At 34.4% G+C, this 18,692-nt stretch overlaps 1 protein-coding gene across 1 annotated transcript; it reads left to right on the top strand.

The window, feature by feature from the left end:
• The first annotated feature begins 12,277 nt into the window (after nucleotides 1–12,277).
• LOC120195180 (serine/threonine-protein kinase rio2-like) lies at nucleotides 12,278–15,004 on the top strand. The gene is made up of 7 exons (XM_039197267.1): nucleotides 12,278–12,493; nucleotides 12,562–12,632; nucleotides 13,454–13,760; nucleotides 14,129–14,236; nucleotides 14,423–14,516; nucleotides 14,584–14,730; nucleotides 14,816–15,004. The coding sequence occupies exons 1-7, from the start codon at nucleotides 12,405–12,407 to the stop codon at nucleotides 15,002–15,004; spliced, it is 1,005 nt and encodes a 334-aa protein (XP_039053198.1). The 5' UTR covers nucleotides 12,278–12,404.
• Nucleotides 15,005–18,692: the final 3,688 nt, after the last annotated feature.

The following is an 18,692-nucleotide window of genomic DNA, read 5'->3' as shown; positions in this document are numbered from 1 at the left end:
AGAAAATATCTTATCACCATTTCTCCACCATGTACCCATCTTTGAAAGAATTTCTTAGCAAGGAGTGGCCAGAGGGATTGCCTAGGAGAAGATGGATATTAACTTTCAGTGATCTACATAATCGAGATATCGCTTGGTGTGTTCCTTGACTAGGATATACTAGTATTTTATTCAGATGTGGAGATCTTGACCACGTTCTGTTGCTAGGATTATGGGGAGGAGTCAGCTATGCCCCGTTGATTGTTCTTAGACAATATAGGGTGCGTCAATTTGTCCAGTTACGAGCGGTTTGAGTTTATTTGAAATCACATACCATGGAGACCACAATAAGAAGATAGCACATGATTTATCTTTTTCCTGGAAAAGAACCTTTCGAGCAAGAGTTGTGGTTGAGGATGTTATGTACACGCCAGACTATGAGGCTTGGAGGTCTACAAGAAAGAACGAAACTGTCCCTTTGCCATATCAAAGAGACGTCATCCCTTGGGAAGATCTTATCAAGGTGGTACCCTCACAAGCAGAGATTCTTACTGCTGAGTTTGAAGCTGAAAAGAATAAATGGGATAAGGCAATGGAAGAGGTCAAACAATAGAACTTCATGTTAGACCTTGATAGGGGTATCCATGCCAAGCAATGTGAATTGTTGAAAAAAGATAAAGAAAAAGTCGATCTTGAGCTGGCTGACCTAAAAAGGGATTATCGCAACCTACAAAAGGCAAAGAAAATATTCAGATCTAGAAAGACATCACAATAGTGGGCTAAAGAGTTGGCAATTGAGAAGAGACGTGTTCAAAGTCTGGAGGCCGAGAACAAATGTCAACTTAGGAGAATTGAAGCCGGGAAGAAATTTCAGAATATATATAAAGTTGAGAAAAGAGAGGTGACAAAGCAGCTTAAGATTGGAAGTTGTAGAGTTGAGAATGAAACTAGCTTAAAGGAGTTAGAGGCAGAAAAACATCGAGTCCGTGGTTTGGAAACTGAAATAAATAATATATCGGAAAAACTCGAGGCCAGAAATTAGAGGTACCAAGAATTAGAGAAAGCAAGAAAGTAAAAGAAAGAAGAATTATGGATTGAGAGGCTGGGGTAGAACCGAATTCTCGAAAGAAAAAAGGCCGAAATTGGATATTGGATGCAAAGATTCCAAACAAAGAACAGGCGAGTGGAATAATTAACCAAGGAAATAAAAGATCTACAGACCAGTTTTGAATGAGAGTTGAATCGATCTAGAGCTATGAATGGTGAACTCAAAGATCATGTTATATCTCGGGGAGTTCTTACTTCAAGTGCAAGCACCACTCGGGTCGATGAACTTAAGGCTTTCTCAATAGGAGAATAAATCTTTGCGAGAACAAGTTAGAGGACTAGAGAGTGAGCTTCAGCATTATCGAGTACACATCACCAACTTGGAAAGAGAAATCACTCTTATCAATGCCGGGTGGAAGGATACGTATTAGTACCACCGGATGTTGGTTGAGGAATGTGAGCGCATGATAGGTGAAGCAATAGCGCAAATGAGCGAGGCAGCTCACTACACACGAGAGCTCGCCAACAGAGCCGAAGTCATCTTACTTCACACTAGTTTATCTTCCAAGTATGGATAGAAAGTTACTGGGAGCATGACTGAGATCATGGAACTAAGTGAAAGAGCCAAACAATATTTGTAGATTGATCTCTCTTGTAATGATGAGAACTCTTTTACAAGAATGAAACTTTTTCTAAGAATGGTTACTTTTGGAAATCGATACCTTTTGTATTTGCATTTTACATTCTTCATTATTGCATTTTAGTATTCGCATATTAATGTTCAAAACATTTCATGTGCATAGAAAACAACCATAATAATAAAGGTATTAATTTATTAACATTTCTTTTGAAGAAAGATACCCTGGAAACTGATAAAAACCAGTTCGTAGCCACACATCCGCATAATACTATGAGTAAGACCAAAAAATGGATGTTAAACTCGGGAAAATGCAAAAGGAACTTCAAGAGAAGCTCTTGAAGATGTAACAATACTGGGAGGCTAAGATAGAGCAGTCACAAAGATCCACCATTGACCGCATAATGCAAAGCCAATCCATCATGGTAAATGACATTGTGGCCAAATTATCTGGGCTGAGCGATATTGAAGGGAAAGAACAAAATACTGCAGTGGCCAAGACTTCTGAATATGCACCAGTACAGTCTGGTCCTAGATTGGTCATTTCGCCTGAAAAGCTTACTGGGCATCCCACAGGTTCCTCTGCTATTAAAGATCAAATAGTTGTCACAAATCCTTAGGATAATCCGAACGAGTACAATATACCAGATTTCAACGAAATCGATAAAATGAAGAGTAAATTGCCTAAGCATCTGAAGGATTGGTGCAAATATTTCTTTAAAGAGATGGGGGACAAGGCTTGCAAGATGGGATGGACGCGATAGAGCTAAGTTTGGTTCCTAACTTGGTTTTACCACCTAAGTTTAAGATACCGGAGTTTGAGAAGTATGAAGGAATGACATGTCCCATTGCACATTTAACAATGTTCTGTAGAAGAATGAATGGCTTCGTTAAAGACAATAATCTCCTGATACATTGCTTTCAGGCAAGTCTGATAGGATCTACCGCAAGGTTGTACTACCAACTAACCCGGGCTAAAATAAGGTCTTGGAAAGACTTAGCAAATACCTTCAAATAACAATATCAATATGTCATCGACATGATGCCCGATAGGGTTACTCTCTAGAATATGGAGATGAGGAAAAATGAGAGCTTCCGTCAATATGCGCAACGTTGGAGAGATATTGTTGCCCAGGTCCACCCTCCATTGGTTAAAAAAGAGTTCATAACCATGTTCATTGATACGTTGAAATCACCTTATATTGATCACATACTGGGGTTAGCCAAGAAAAGTTTCTCCGACATAGTTATGTGTGGGGAAATGATCGAGAGGGTATTGAAGAAAGGCCAAATTGTCGGTGGCCAAAATTCAATGAAGAAGCCCTTAGTGAAGAAAAAGGAAGGAGAGGTAAACAATGTGAACTTCTCAGTAAATAAATCGAAAGCTGGAAATTATGCACCTTAAGGAAAAACCAAGCATGAAAATAATACTGAAAAAATGACTTTCACACATATCCCAATGACATACAATGAACTTTTCCAAAGATTATTCAAATCATATGTGGTGTCACCAAAGTATCTGGATCCGCTCAAACCACCTTTCCCTAAGTGGTATAACGAGAATGAAACCTATGAATATCACGCCAATATTCGAGGACACACAATCAAAAAATGCATTTCCTTCAAAAGGGTGGTTGAAGACTTGATCAGGAGAAATGTTGTGTCTTTTAATGACTCTGAGGCACCATGTGTTACCGGGAATCCTCTCCCAAATCATCAAAATCAGGGAGTTAATACTATTGACGAAGGTCGTATGGTCAAAGAAAACATTGAAGAAGTAAATAAACCATTAAGATGGGTGTATGAACAGATGATCATGAGAGGATTGTTAAGTCCAAAGAAAGGATCAGTAGGGTAGAAATCAAAAAATTATTGTGAATACCATTGTGATGATAGCCATTAGATCCAAGATTGCTATGGATTCAAAAATATAATACAGAAGATGATGAATGAGAAAGAAATGCAATTCTTTGAAGAAGAACTGACAAAGAATGAAGGAGATGTTCATGCCTCCAAGGGCAATTCAGAAAATATTGATGTAAAGATGAAAAAGTCAGTTTTGGTTATATCTAAGCCAAGTTACGAGGTGAACAAGGGGAAGGTGATACCAAGAGTAGTGATAAAAAAACCGGTACCATTTTCCTAAAAAGACAACAAAAGCGTTCCATGGAGTTACACTTGTCAAATCACCACTCCCAAACACAAGGAATGTGAAGTTGATGAGGTTGGAGGTTTCACTAAAGTAGCAGGTGTTATGCTCTCGGCTGAGCAGAAAAGGCTAGAGCTATTGTAATCAATGAAAATGAAGATTAGTTTAATGAACCTGTCAAAATTGAGGAGGCTCAAGAGTTTCTAAAATTCTTGAAGCATAGTGAATATAACATTGTGGAACAACTCCATAAAACTCCTTCACGTATCTCAATACTGTCTCTTCTTCTACACTCAGAGGTAAACCAAGATATATTGATGAATGTATTAAATGAGACCTTCGTAGCCAAGGACATATGTAAGGCACTACATATAACTGTTCACTGTAAAGGGGTTATTATATTTGGAGTCTTAATAGACAATGGATCAGCATTGAATGTCATGCCCTGGGCAACCTTGAATTGAATTCCAGTAGATACCTCACACATGAAAGTTGTGGCAATACTGTCTGAGCATTTGATGGCACGAAAAGGAGCATCGTGGGAAAGATCACAATTCCTCTTAGGGTAGATCCTACAACATTCGAGGAAGAATTCATGGTCATGGACATTCACCCGAATTATAATTACCTACTTGTTAGACCATGCATACATATGGCTAGAGCGATTCATTCTTCATTGTACCTAAAACTCAGATTTATCATGGAAGGGACTTTGATAACCATCAAAGCTGAAGAGGAAATCATAGCCTCTATCACCACTGATATGCCATATGTAGAGGTAAATGAAAGCGCACTCGAGTCGTCCTTCCAATCCCTGGAGTTCGTCAACACCACCTTTGTCCCTGAAGGAAAGAAATTGCTATCTCCCCAACTCTCAAAGAATACTAAGATGCAGTTGAAGAAAATTTAGCCCGATAAACTATAGTTGGGAAAGGACTATGGAAGGAGCTGCAAGGAATCACCGAGGGATTGAGCCCCATACCTAAGAGAAATTGTTTCAGGATAGGATACAAACCTACCTATCAAGACAGGGTTAAAGATGCCCATAACTCAGGGATAGAAAGAAAACCAAGGCATATAGCCAGGATGACTTCAGGTAACCTATCATCATACCGTCCATCACTCATACTTTCATCTCTAGGGGATTTATGGTGAATACATTAGAGCTCCCAGGGATTGAGGAAGGAGCTACTGAATTTAAAACCCTGATAGAAGATCTCATCATCGACGCTGTGACAAATAACACTAGTGGGGAATGCTCTTTGGCATTAATTCGTCCATGCCCTATTGGATACGTTCTGAACAATTATACTGTTGAGAAGCTCCCTGTATTTTTCAAACAAATCTCAGAGTAATGCATGATAACAACCTATTTACTTTGGCCCGAAAATAATAGGGATCCTTTGTAAGGGCGTACTATTATTAATCCTTATTTTAATAAAACGATGCATTTCGCTTAATTGTTTCATGGAAAACATTTATTTTATTCTTTATGATAGTCATTTATCCTTCAAAAAAAATATTCTTGCCTATTTCCCAAACATATTCATCTCCTTTTGCAGGTCTCCAGATATCAATTGCACAAATAAAGACGTTTCTGAACCAAGAGTTGATTTGAAATTGATGTGTCTAGAGGAATCTTAATGTTATAAAGATGATGAGGAATACGAGTTAAATCTTGAACTTGTCAGATTGATTAAGCAAGAAAATAAGTAGATTTTACCCCATCAAGAGAAGACTGAGACAGTCAATTTGGGGATAGATGATGATAAGAAAGAGGTCAAGATTGGTACCTCAGTCTCAGCAGAAGTAAGATATGATCTTATACATCTCTTGTATGAATTTAAAGATATGGTTGCATGGTCTTATCAAGACATGTCAGGTTTAGATAATGACATTGTGGTACATAGGCTGGCAATAAAGCCAGAATGCAAGCCGATTCAGCAGAAACTTCAGAGAATGAGACCAGATATGTTGCTAAAGAGATGAGGTGAAGAAACAGTTCGATGTCGAATTCCTACAAGTGTCCAAATACCCCGAATGGGTAGAAAATATTGTGTCGATTCCAAAGAATGAGGGAAAGGTCTTAATGTGTGTTGACTACCGATATTTTAATCGTGCAAGTCCTAAAGACAATTTCCTGCTCCCTCACATTTATACATTGGTCGATAAAACTGTAGGGCACATTTTCTTCTCATTTATGGATGGCTTCTTAGGATACAACCCAATCAAAATAAATCCGGACGACATGGAAAAAACTACGTTTGTAACAATATGGGGCGCATTTTTCTATAAAGTGATGCCTTTTGGGCTAAAGAACGCAGGGGAAAAGTTTCAACGAGCTATGGTTACTTTATTCTACAATATGATACACAAAGTGATAGAAGTTTATGTGGATGATATGATTGCCAAATCACAAACTGAAGAAGAACATGTTCAAGTCCTCAAGAAGTTGTTCCTAAGATTAAGGAAATATCAGTTGAAACTTAATCCAGCCAAGTGTACATTTAGGCCACTTCAGGGAAGTTGGTTGGGTTTGTGGTCAGTGAGAAAGCGATAGAAATAGATGCCGATAAAGTCAAGGCAATCCTAGAATTACCGCCCCCTAAAACACCAAAGGAAATACGGGGATTCTTGGGGAGGTTAAATTATATCGCCAGGTTCATATCTTGGTTAACGAAGAAATGCGATCCAATCTTCCATTTGTTGAAGAAAAAGAATCCAGGAACCTGGGACATTAACTGCCAAGAAGATCCTATCCAATGCTCCGGTTCTAGTGCCGCCAGTTCCTGACAGACCATTAATTCTGTACTTGACCATTTTTGGAAATTCAATGGGATGTGTTCTAGCACAGCATGATGAACAGGGAAAGAAAGAACGAGCCATTTACTATTTAAGTAAAATGTTAACTGACTGCGAGACCCGATATTCTCACATTGAAAAGTTGTGTCGTGCCTTGGTTTGGACTACGAAAAGACTAAGGCAATATTTATTATACCACACCATGTGGTTAATATCAAGATTAGATCCTTTGAAGTACATGATGGAATCAACAATCTTGAATGGGAGGATGGCGAGATGGAAAATGCTATTAGCAGAATTCGACCTAGTATATGTGAGCCAGAAAGACGTGAAAGGTAGTGCCATTACAGATTTTTTTGTAAATAGGGCACTGGAAGACTATGAACCAATAAAATTTGAATTCCCAAACGAGGACTTAATGGCCATATATACAATAGAAGAAGAGGAAGCTCCAAAAGAGGAAATATGGAAGATGAATTTTGATGGTGCATAAAATGCTATCGGGTACGGAATTGGGGAAATATTAGTTTCACCTGAAGGAGATCACTATCCTTTCACCAGCCGTATCACTTTGAATGTACAAACAACATGGATGAGTATGAAGCTTGTATCAAGGGGATTCGTGCTGTAATTGAGCGTAAAATCAAAATCCTAGAAGTGTTGGAGATTATGCCTTAGTTATTTATCAACTTCGTGGAGAATGGATGATTAGAGATTCCAAATTGGTATAGTACAAGAATCTAGTCATGGATCTGATAAAAGGATTTGAGGAGATTACTTTTAATTATCTCCCGATAGAAAAAAACCAGATGGCGGATGCCTTAGCCACACTAGCTTCAATGTTCAAAATCAATGATCAAGCTTATATGATGCCCATCTGAATGAGTATAAGAGAAATACTAGCTCATTGTTGTAATATTGAAGAAGAGGATAAGGAAGATGGTTTCCCTTGGTACTATGATATTCTTCAATATGTGAAATATCAAACTTACCATGTTGAAGCTACTGAAAATGACAAAAGAACCCTAAGAATTTGGCTATGGGGTATGTCCTTGATGGAGATGTTTTGTACAAATAAGGAAAAGATTTGTTACTGCTGAGATGTGTGGAAAAAGTTGAAGCCAAGAAGATACTTGAAGAAGTCCGCGAAGGAATTTGTGGGACATATGCGAATGGTTTCACAATGGCCATGCAAATTATGAGGTTTGATTATTACTGGTCAATAATGGAAGGGGATTGTATCAGCTTTGCATGCAAATTCCATAAATGTTAAAACCATGGTGATAAAATACATGTTCCTCCTTCACCACTTCATGTAATGACTGTGCCATGGCCATTTTCAATGTGGGGCATAGATTTCATCGGGGCAATCTCACCAAAGGCTTCAAACGGGCATCGTTTCATCCTAGTAGCTATGAACTATTTCACCAAGTGGGTTGAAGCCATATCATATGCCAATATTACGAAAGGAGTAGTGTGTAGATTCCTAAGAAGGAAATTATTTGTAGATATGGAACCCCAGAAAGAATCATAACAGATAATGCTCTGAATTTGAACAACGACGTGATGAAGTAAATATGTGCAAAATTTAAGATCAAGCATCACAATTCAGCTCCTTATTGCCCAAAAATGAATGGAGCAGTAGAAACAGCAAATAAAAACATCAAAAAGATTGTCCAAATGACTAAAACATATACGGACTGGCATGAAAAGCTACCTTTCACTCTGCTCACTTACCGCACATCAGTCCGAACATCGACTGGGGCAACACCATTCTCACTTATCTATGGGATGGAGGCAGTTTTGCCAGTTGAAGTGGAAATCCCTTCTCTGAGAATAGTGATGGTGCTCAAGTTAGAAGAGGCTGAGTGAGTTCAGAACAAATTTGATCAGTTGAATTTAATCGATGAGAAAAGATTGAGAGCTATCTGTCATGGCCAAATGTATCAAAGGAGGATGATATGAGCTCATGACAAGAAAGTTAGACCTTGAGAATTTCACGAAGGAGGTCTAGTACTAAAAACGATTTTACCCATGCAAAAAGACTTCCGAGGGAAATAGATGCAAAATTGGGAAGGCCCCTATGTCGTAAAGAAGGAATTTTCGGGATTTGATTTTGAATGAAATGGATGGAGATGAGTTGTATATTCCCGTAAAATCTAATTCAGTCAAGAGATACTACACCTGTAGAGAAGAAAATGGAACAGGGGATCAAGACAAAAACCCAAAACAATGTCTTGAATCCAAATGAGGGATATGAGTTAAAAATGAATATTTGGGGTTAGCTCATAATATTGACAATTAGGGGAGAGATTCTTATACTCAGACATCTTTAGTATGATCTGAATCCTATAAACACATGTCAACTTTCAGGAGAGACTTGGGACAAAATGATAGAAAGACTCACGCACTTGATATCGGGTGTACCTAATCTCTGTTCTTTTTGTAATGTTTATCTTTCTTTCGTTAAAAGAAATATTCATCCAAAAAATGTACCTTTTTCCACTCTTTAATGAAATCAATTGGATGATTTTTGTTACATTCATCAAGAATAAGACCCGACTCGAGGCCCAATGGGCAAGAGTCCACGTGAAAGAAAGAGTAGCTAGGGTTTTCTAAACCCTAGCTCCAACAGCCGTCACCCTTGACTTTCCTACACGCAATCTGGCCACCCCGAGGCAGAATCACAAGAAATCTGGGGCATTAAATGCCCCGACCTACCAACTTTACCAGCGTCAAACACGTCGATTTTACCCTGTCAAACACGTGGAAAAATCATATTCAAAGGGTAAAAGAAATATTTTTTATTTTCATGTAATCGGGTATATAATACCCCGAAAAACCAGTGTAAAGGACCGAAAAAAAAGGATTCGAAAAGAAGCAATACAAACATACCCAAAAAGATCAGATTCAAGCATTTTCCATATTTTTATCAAAGGTATTTCAACTCTTTTTGTTTGCATGCAAGTTTCATTTTCGAATAACATAAAAAAAATTAGAGAAGAGATTAAAGCTTACCTTGGTGGTGGTCGAGAGAGATAGGGTCACCGTTCCATGGCGGTGCTCGGGTTCGGGTTCGGTCAAGAAAAAAATAATGTTTTTGGTTCTATTTGGGTGCCTTTGAGCTCGATATAGGTTAGAATATAGGAAATAGGTGTTTTCGTGGGCTGCCGGATTAAATCCGGCCACCAAGGCACTGTGGTCAGCCGGGTTTTGGCCTTGGAAGAGTTTCGATCGGCGTTGAGGAGAGTGAGTTGAGAGAGGAGGAATAAGAAGATAACAAAGTAGAGGCTAGGTTTTTTTTTTACCTAAAATAGTTAAAAAGATAGTATTTATAAAACAAAAATTGGTAAAATTACGTTTAAGTCACAACACTATTGCAGTGTTTTCACAAATCTGTCAGCAAACCCCGCACATGAAATTATGTTAAGGACCCTGTACATTTAGCGCGTTTTTATGAAATGACCACTAAATATTCTCGTAAAATTATGTTAAAACCCCTCTCATGTTTGTAGTGTTTTACATTTTGGTCCCCAAATTCCTATATTTTGTTTATTTCATTTTTATCACTTAAGTTTAGTTATTTATAAGTAAGTCACTAACAAAATATTTTCTGTTTTAATTTATGCATTTTACTTTCTGTTATTTTATTTTAGCCACTGACTTACCAACACTTTAATATTTATTTTATTCAAACTAACTTACTAACTTTTATTTATTCACTTTATTATTGTACTAATTTTTCATTTTTACTGTTATTACTAACATTTTATTTGACTGTACAAATTAACCCCTAACTTTTAAATTTATGCAATTTATTTTGTTTATTTATTTACTGTTCGACATCTTAATTTCAGTACTTTATTTTTTTGCCATTTAACTTTTCAACATTTTATTTCAGTACTCTTTTATTCCCAGCACTTAGTTTTCAGTATTCACATTTAGGTATCTTAACTTATTACTCATTTTACTTTAGTAATTGATATTGCTTGTGGTATAGTTTTATTTATGATTCAACCTCATTTATTTACCCTCTTATTTGTGTAGTATTTATAATCTTGATGGTCGATTTAGGAAACTTGTATACTGATCCATTACTTATTGTGAGGGAAATCTATGAAGACATCTCCCAACTATAAGAGAATGTGTCTTTTTGAGGATTCTTCGCACAAAAGTCTTATTTTTGATTTTCTTTGCTTTACATTTACTTATTTTGATTATTTTTCACCTCTTTTCATTATTTTATTTTATTTTGTTTTTGTTTTTGTTTTTTGAAAATATGAAATAACACCATTTTGTGAGGGGAATCTATGAAAATGTCTCCTAACTATAAAGGAAGTGTATTTTCAAGGATTGTTCGCACAAAATGATGTTTTCTCGTATAAAAATAATTATAATATTTTTTATTCTATAAAAAATATCTTTTGGGCTCTTTGACCTTTTTGACCCATTGTCTTTCTTATTTTAGGTTAATTGTTTTGGAAATTGACATTTTTTTAAACAGATTTGAATAAAATGATCATAATTTAAATACATTTCGAAGTTTGTAATTCTCAATATTTAAACACCGTATAATCGTTTAGGTACCCAAATTTGGGTGATATGGGGGTGCTCACCCTTCCTCACGCGTAACTGACTTCTGAACTCTTAAAAACGAATCTCTGGTAAAACACAGACCATTTTTTTAACGTTTAAGGTTTCCATCCTACCCTATTAAAAGTTGGTGGCGACTCCAAAATTAAAATGTTTTCAAAATTATGTTTCATCGCCTTCCCTGAATTCAAATTTTTAAAGTCTAACGGATCCCCCGAGTAAACGTTATGACAACTGTCATTGGGAGGTATGATTGGAGGAAGTGTTTCACGCATAGTCTATGATTATTAAGACATTACCACAAACACCTCTACTTTGTGCACAGGCTTAGACCTTACCGCAGGTCCTTATGCTAACAACATAAGGTCCTTTTTGGGCGTATAGGTGAGTGTATGGTTTAGGGGAACCTGCACATTTTGGTGTTCGGATGGGGTAGTGAATCATGATTTTTAAAAAGCATTTTTATAAATAAACTTTTACTGAAATATTTATCTGAATGTTTTTATATTGTAAGGAGCACACTGAGTTTTTCGCTCATTCTTTAAACTTTTACTTTTCAGATACTACCCGACAGTAAGTTAGCAGAGTTGGCATCAGGAGGATCAATAGTTCTCCCTTTTCAGTATATTTCTGTATGCCACTTTTGATATGCATTTTGGTGACACATGTTTATTTTACTGTCTAGATATATCGTATCCCCGATATATTGTTTTGAACTATGAACTTTATATGTTTACCATATGGACTTTTTGGTGGTTATTATGCACCACTTTGTTATTTGGACTAATTTTTGAAATGCATTTTTATATGTTTTAAATATGGAACGAAATTTATATTTGATATGTGACCGTCTAGATTCGGTCATAACAACCATGCATAATAACCTTGTTATTTGGATTAATTTTTGAAATGCATTTTTATATGTTTTTAAATATGGAAAGAAATTTATATTTGATATGTGATCGTCTAGATTTAGTTATAACAACCATGCTGAATCTAGGGGTTACAATGTTTTAGGACCAAAGCCAACTCTCATTCAAAAATATAACCTCCGAGTGTCTTCTTGCTACTGCTTTCTTCAATCTCACTTCCGCATAACGTCGTGTCGTCTTTTTAACAGTTGGCTTCATTCGCTCAAGGAACTGAATTCCTGTGTTGAGGAAGAGGTGTACTAAATTATCAGTAAAAGAGAGCAAGATGAAGCTGTACGTCGACGTTTTAAGATATATCTCCAAAGATGATTTTAGGGTTCATCGGTTGTATAGCTTCGCCCAAGTATTAATAGTGTTATTTTGTTTTATGATTATAATTATACATTTTTTACTATCAATAAAATGTATTATTTTTATTGTAGGGATGGAGGCACTTACAAGGTCTTGAAGAACTTACTCAAGCATAAACTTGTGCATCATTATTCTTCCAAATGTTAGTTTTATATTCTCTTTTCTCATTTTTTTTAATTCTTTTTGTACATTATGTTTGAAAGTTATTTATTATTATTATTATTTTTACTTTACCAGAGTTTAATGATGAAAAACATATTTCCCATATAGAATCAAGTATAGTTTGTCTAATGTTATTGGTTTAGTTATGCACTTTTGCTTTATTTTAGACTTTTTAATAAGCAAAATAATAAGTTGCATAGGCAAAAATCAAGTATAATCATTATGCGTTTTACCATTCCTATGCATATAGTTTTTTTTAACATGTCTTGGTGCATGAGTTAGCAATAAACTAGTTTCCCTTGATAAATTTGAGCCACTCAAATGACTTGATTTTAACAAAGGGAAGTACTCCCTCCATCCCAGATTTATGTCCAATGTTGACAAAACATAAAGTTTTGTTGACAAAACATAAAGTGAGGGAAATGATAAAATTATCCTTAAGTGATTGATAGATTTGACAGATTTATTTTGTTAAATATAAAATAGTGGAACACATAAAGATAAAAAAGAAAATATTAGTGTTATTGTTTGTTGGCTTTTTTAATTGGACATTTTAAATGGGACAATTTTAAAAAGGAAAAAAGACAAATTTAATGGGACAGACGGAGTAACATAATTTAATTAATTTGAAGAAGTCTTATCTTTTACTAGGGTTTTTACCATCCTTCTAATTTCAAGTTTAAATCTGTATTAGTTTTTCTTTATGTTATGAAAAACTATTTTAATACTTATGTAATAATTATGCTTTTCCTTGTGTAACAAAACAGGGCGGTCAAATTTTCTTTTCCCTCTTGAATTTAGATGATGGGTTTCGTCTTACGTATCTTGGCTATGATTTCCTTGCCATTAAAACCATGGTCAACCGTGGAGTCTTCACCGCTGTTGGTTGTCAAATTGGGGTTGGCAAAGAGTCTGGTAACTCTTTCTATCTACATCTTTTAAATGTTTTCCCATTACCCGCTTTTTTTCTTTCTTGTAGTAAACAAAGTAGGACTTATACATGCACTTCTCTTATTCAGGCTTTGGAAGAGCATGGTTTTCCTGTACCAAATGCTGTGGACAGTAATAGACATTGTGTAGTTATGTCTCTTTTCAAAGGTTACCCACTGTAAAGGTTTCTCTTTAATTCTCAAGATTTGTTTGCATATAGCCCTGTTGCATGCATGTCAAGAGGCTTTAACATCCATTCTTAGCAAGTGAACGAATAAAATTGGTTGTTGGAAGGAAGCGTATAGAATTATAATTTGTTGCCCCTTAAACACTAAATCTTTTCGTCCTATTTATTTTGAAATGAGTTTAACAGAGTTGATGAGAGTAAGCTTAGCTGTTTCAATAAATTTTACTGGTAATGTTAATTGGTGTGGCTGTTTCAAATAAGTTTGCTATGTGCTGTCATTATTGCATCATAACTCTAGGATTTATCTTCATCATGTGTTGGTAGCCACTCTTTTCCCCCCTTTTCTTCATCTTATACAGTTTTCAAGTGAAACAGTTGCAAAATCCAGAGACAGTATTTGAAACAATCATTGGCCGTGTTGTTCGTCTGGCAGAACATGGTCTAATTCATTGCGACTTCAATGAGTTAACATAATGATATTCCTTTGACACACTTTATTTCATCACAATGACCATTTTTTACTAATCTAAGTTGTTTTCTTGTTGGCTGGCAAATTTTATAAGATCATGTCATTACTTGGTGTCAATTTCATTAAACTGAAAAGAAAAAAAAAATATGCTTCTTTTAAATTAATAATACGAATTTGAAATTTCTTCTCTGCAGATTGATGATGATGAAAAGGTGACAATGATTGATTTCCCCCTAATGGTATCTGTTTCAATATCACATCTTACTGCACAGATGTATGTTTCATCATCTTCTACCTGATGCTGTTCCTAGTTCTCGTGATCATTTTACTTTGGTCGTGATATAGAATGCTGATGATCTTATGGGTAACAACAAAACAATTCAGGAAGAGCCAACTTCCAGCTTTAACGAGGAAGATCAAGTAGAAGAAAATCTGCAAAGCTCTGAAGCAGGCCGAACCTGTGATCCTGAAGGTCAAAACTCAAGCAACGAGGCATGTATATTTTCTTTATCCCAACTATATTTGTATCTATATTTTCTCGAGGATGCTGATAATGCTAGTTTTGATGTTCCAGGAGGAAGATGATGAGCAGAAGGGTGACGAATATGAAACCGAACTCGTGAAGAGCTTGGCCAAGCAGAGACGACGTGCAATGGCAGCATCACGCAAAGGACACAAGAATACTACCTCTAGAAATTCCTACAAAGACAAAGGGGGTAAATCTTCTAATAATTCTAAAATCCAGAAACAACTTGGTAAATTTTAGTATTGATCCAGCACAATCTGAGATATATATATAAAAATGCCTCCTGGAGTTTTTACAGTACGTGCCCATGGAGACGAATCGATACTGTAGTTTCTTTATCTGATCCATTACCTAGAACATATTGATCATCAAATGATCATTTTTATGTTTACTATTTTTTTTTTTATATTTTTATTTTATATGTTTAACGTGAATTGTATTTGGATCAAGTTTGTCAATTCTATTTTGCTACCAGTGGTCTGCCCTGTTCCAGTCATTTTGTTGCATATCGACATGCATCAGTTGGCAAGATTTTGATATTTTATTTCGCTTAAAGAATATGTTTAACGTATCCAACGTTTAAGTCTCTATGTAGCCAAAATTTTCCACCGATCATTCATCACTCGTCGACAGCCATCATTGTAGCCAAGCAAATTAGTGAGTGCGAATTATTGCAATTAGAGATTGATTGCGCACCTATCATTTCAACCAAGGAATAAGCAAGCACTACTTCCATGAAGGACTCTAATATGAGATTTGGGTAACAAAGGATAAATTGAGCGCACCAACGTCGACCGGACTGGGGAAGGTAATTTTATTGAGATTTAGGTATTTTAGTTTTTGAGATTCAGGGTTTGGATTTAAAGAATTTAGAGATTTAGGTATTACAATTTAGGAATTACAGTGATGGTAAGGGGGATGTTCGAAATTGGAGATCAGATGACAGTTGGGCGATCAGTTGTTCAACGTCTGGGTGTTCGACATATTAACAACCTCGATGGCAGCTGTCAGTGTTAAAGGATTGAAATTAAAGTTTTTTTATAAAAATAATTTTATTTTTTTAATTTAAATAAAATTTTTAAATTTTTATAAACTTGACACGTGTTGGTTAACAAAAACAATAGTAACAGATCAGTCACCTAGATAATGTCAGAAATTTTATGCACCTAATTTGACTGGAAAAAAATTTAGGCACCTAAAGTTAATTTTTGAGTATAATTTAGATATTTATTTTTGTATTAAACCTTACTTAAAATTATATTAAATCTAGTTAATAATTAAGAATTTTTGTTTCTAACCCTTAAATTATTATTATTTTTAAATTATATAAAAATAAAGTATAATTAAGTTAATGAACCTAATTATTAATTTAGAATTTATTTTTGTTACAAATAAGTTTGTACGTTTTGATATTCACCAAATATGTTTGTATTATGAAGTTGGGATGTATACGGATGCGTATTTAATATGCAATTTGTTAAAACTAAATAAATAATATATGATTTTTCAAAAAAAAAAAAATTGTTAAAGTTGGAACAGCATATTGGAAAGGTGAAAATATTAGAAATTAGTTTGAATAGAAAATATATATATTTTAAAATATATGTTGGGTTTAAACATGTAAGTTTGTTTTTTTTTTTTGGGTTACTTTCAAAATTCATATTAATTTAAAATATATTCAAATAAAAAATTAGAGATCATATGTAATTTATTTAATTTTAACTAATAAATACCTAATTATTTTAGGGTTCCGTTCACCACATACATACCTTCGTCACTTTTTATCAATGTTATTAAAACCGGACCGGACCGGCCGGTTCGATCGGTTGAACCGTGAATCGGTGGCCTGTCCGATCATGTTAACTCCCAAAACTGGATTAGCACAGAACCGGTAAAGAACCGGCTGAAAACTGGGAAAACCGGGGTGAACCTGCTAAAAACCGACAAAACCGGTTTGAACCGCCGGTTCACTTTTTTTCTTTAAAAAAAGTATTAAACCAAACGACGTCGTTTGTTCAACGAGCCGAGTCAAATTCGAGTATTGCTGAGCTCGACTCAAACTCGAAAACTTTAAAAGTAAGCTCAACTCGACTCAAAAACTCACGAGCTAAAAATTATCAACTCGAAATATAATATTAAAACTTGAAATCGAAAAGGCTTGAACTAAAAAAAAATTAGAAGTTCGATTGAAGCCTAAAATTTGAGTTCAATTGAAGCCTAAAATTTGAGCTCAATTGAAGCCTAAAATTTGAGCTCAATTGAAGCGAAAGAATAGTTCGCTTTGTGCTCACCAAAAGGCTCCATGATTTTGAATGTCAAATTACCTCTATTATTTATAGAAGTGAGTTGGGATGCTCTTCTATGTTTCTTAGTCATGTGGGATTGTTTTGTTCTCATATTTTTACTCTTTAAACTTTTGGGATACTCTTCTATGTTTCTTAGCCATGTGAGATTGTTTTTTTAAAACAATTAAACCAAATGACATCATTTGTTATGATTTTTTTAAGCCCCAATTTTAATTTTTTTGATTATAGTTATATAATTATATTTATTATTTAATATGTTTTACCTTAAATATTATGTTGTAGTTGATTTGAATCATTTTGTTTCACTTGATTTTATGGTTTTTTATTTATACATGTTATGACTTGTGATATTTTTATACCTTTTAATATTGTAAACTTAAAAAAAGTGTTACATATATATTAATATTGCTTTGAATATTATGTAAAATTAAAAAAATATATTATTTTATATAAAATCCGGTTCAACCGCGGTTGAACCCGGTTGAACTAGTGAACCTGTACCTTCACCGGTTCAATGTCCGGTCCGATTTTGAAAACATTGCTTTTTATTATTGTTGTCTAATATGCTATGATTTATTATTATTTTTATATGTTAAAGTTATATACTACAAATTATATTTTAAATATCATATCAACTTTTTTTCTTTGATTTTGTATAATCGATTGTAGCATAAAATTTGATGTTGGTTGTCAATCACCAGTTCATTTTTCCTTCTTTTTTTTCTAGTTTTTTATAAAAATAATTATGACTTTGTGGCACATTTTTCTCTATCTTTGTGGCACATTTTTCAATATTTTTCTAGACCATCCGTTTTTTTAAATATTTTCTTAGGGTTAAATTTGATAATACTATGACTGATCAAGATTACGCTTATTTGAAATCTTATTGATCTTCCATGCAATGGACTCTTAGATTGAATTTCGATAAACTATTTGTGTTCGCAGATAGTTTCTTACAATGTTTGACTTTAATTTACGATTCTCGATGCTCTTTTAATAACTTAATCCCCTTTTGTGGTATGTTTGTCGATATAATAAGATTGGTTCATGTATCTATTTTTGTTTGAATCTTTTGGTTGGGTTTTTAACCTTTTTCATGTATGGTCATTGTATAATCTAAAGTAGCTAGTTACAATGTTATAGAAAAAATGTTTAGATTATGTATTAAGTTTACGATACAAGTTGGAAATCATTATTGTAATTTTGTATATTTTTACATTTTAACTAGACTAGTGACTTATATTAAAAAACCTTTAACAATTTTATTTTTATTAATAATTTTATTTTAAATACTTGTTTAAATATTTACAAACCATTTTGTTGAATTTATATTATGATATAAAAAATTAGGGAAAAATATTTTTGGACTTCATTAAATTTGTTCAAAGATTTTAAAAATAATTCAAAGGTCAGAAAACTAGAATTTGAACATAAAATGCTTTTCTAGGTAAGTAGTGTTGATATCGTTCTTACGATATCGTTATTGCATCTGTTCTTACAATACCAATGCCATAGGTAAGACAAGTATCAACACTACCATTCATTTTTCAAGTTGTTCAAACTACATAATGCAAAATTAGTATCGTTACTCTAGGAGTATCGATACAACTTTTTATAGTAGT

This window comes from Hibiscus syriacus, unplaced genomic scaffold (assembly GCF_006381635.1).
Source record: "Hibiscus syriacus cultivar Baekdansim isolate YM2019G1 unplaced genomic scaffold, ASM638163v2 tig00117009_pilon, whole genome shotgun sequence".
NCBI classification, from domain to species: Eukaryota; Viridiplantae; Streptophyta; class Magnoliopsida; order Malvales; family Malvaceae; genus Hibiscus; species Hibiscus syriacus.
The sequence above is the reverse complement of the archived record's forward strand: the minus strand, read 5'-3'. Positions and strand labels throughout refer to the sequence as shown.

What these genes read in the sequence shown, in the direction of transcription:
- LOC120195180 (XM_039197267.1), top strand. Translation starts at nt 12,405, where the DNA reads ATGAAGCTGTACGTCGACGTTTTAAGATATATCTCCAAAGATGATTTT. An exon ending in TTCGCCCAAGTATTAATAGT is followed by an intron (nt 12,494 to 12,561) that starts GTTATTTTGTTT and finishes TTTTTATTGTAG; the next exon opens with GGATGGAGGCACTTACAAGG. An exon ending in CTTTTCAAAGGTTACCCACT is followed by an intron (nt 13,761 to 14,128) that starts GTAAAGGTTTCT and finishes CATCTTATACAG; the next exon opens with TTTTCAAGTGAAACAGTTGC.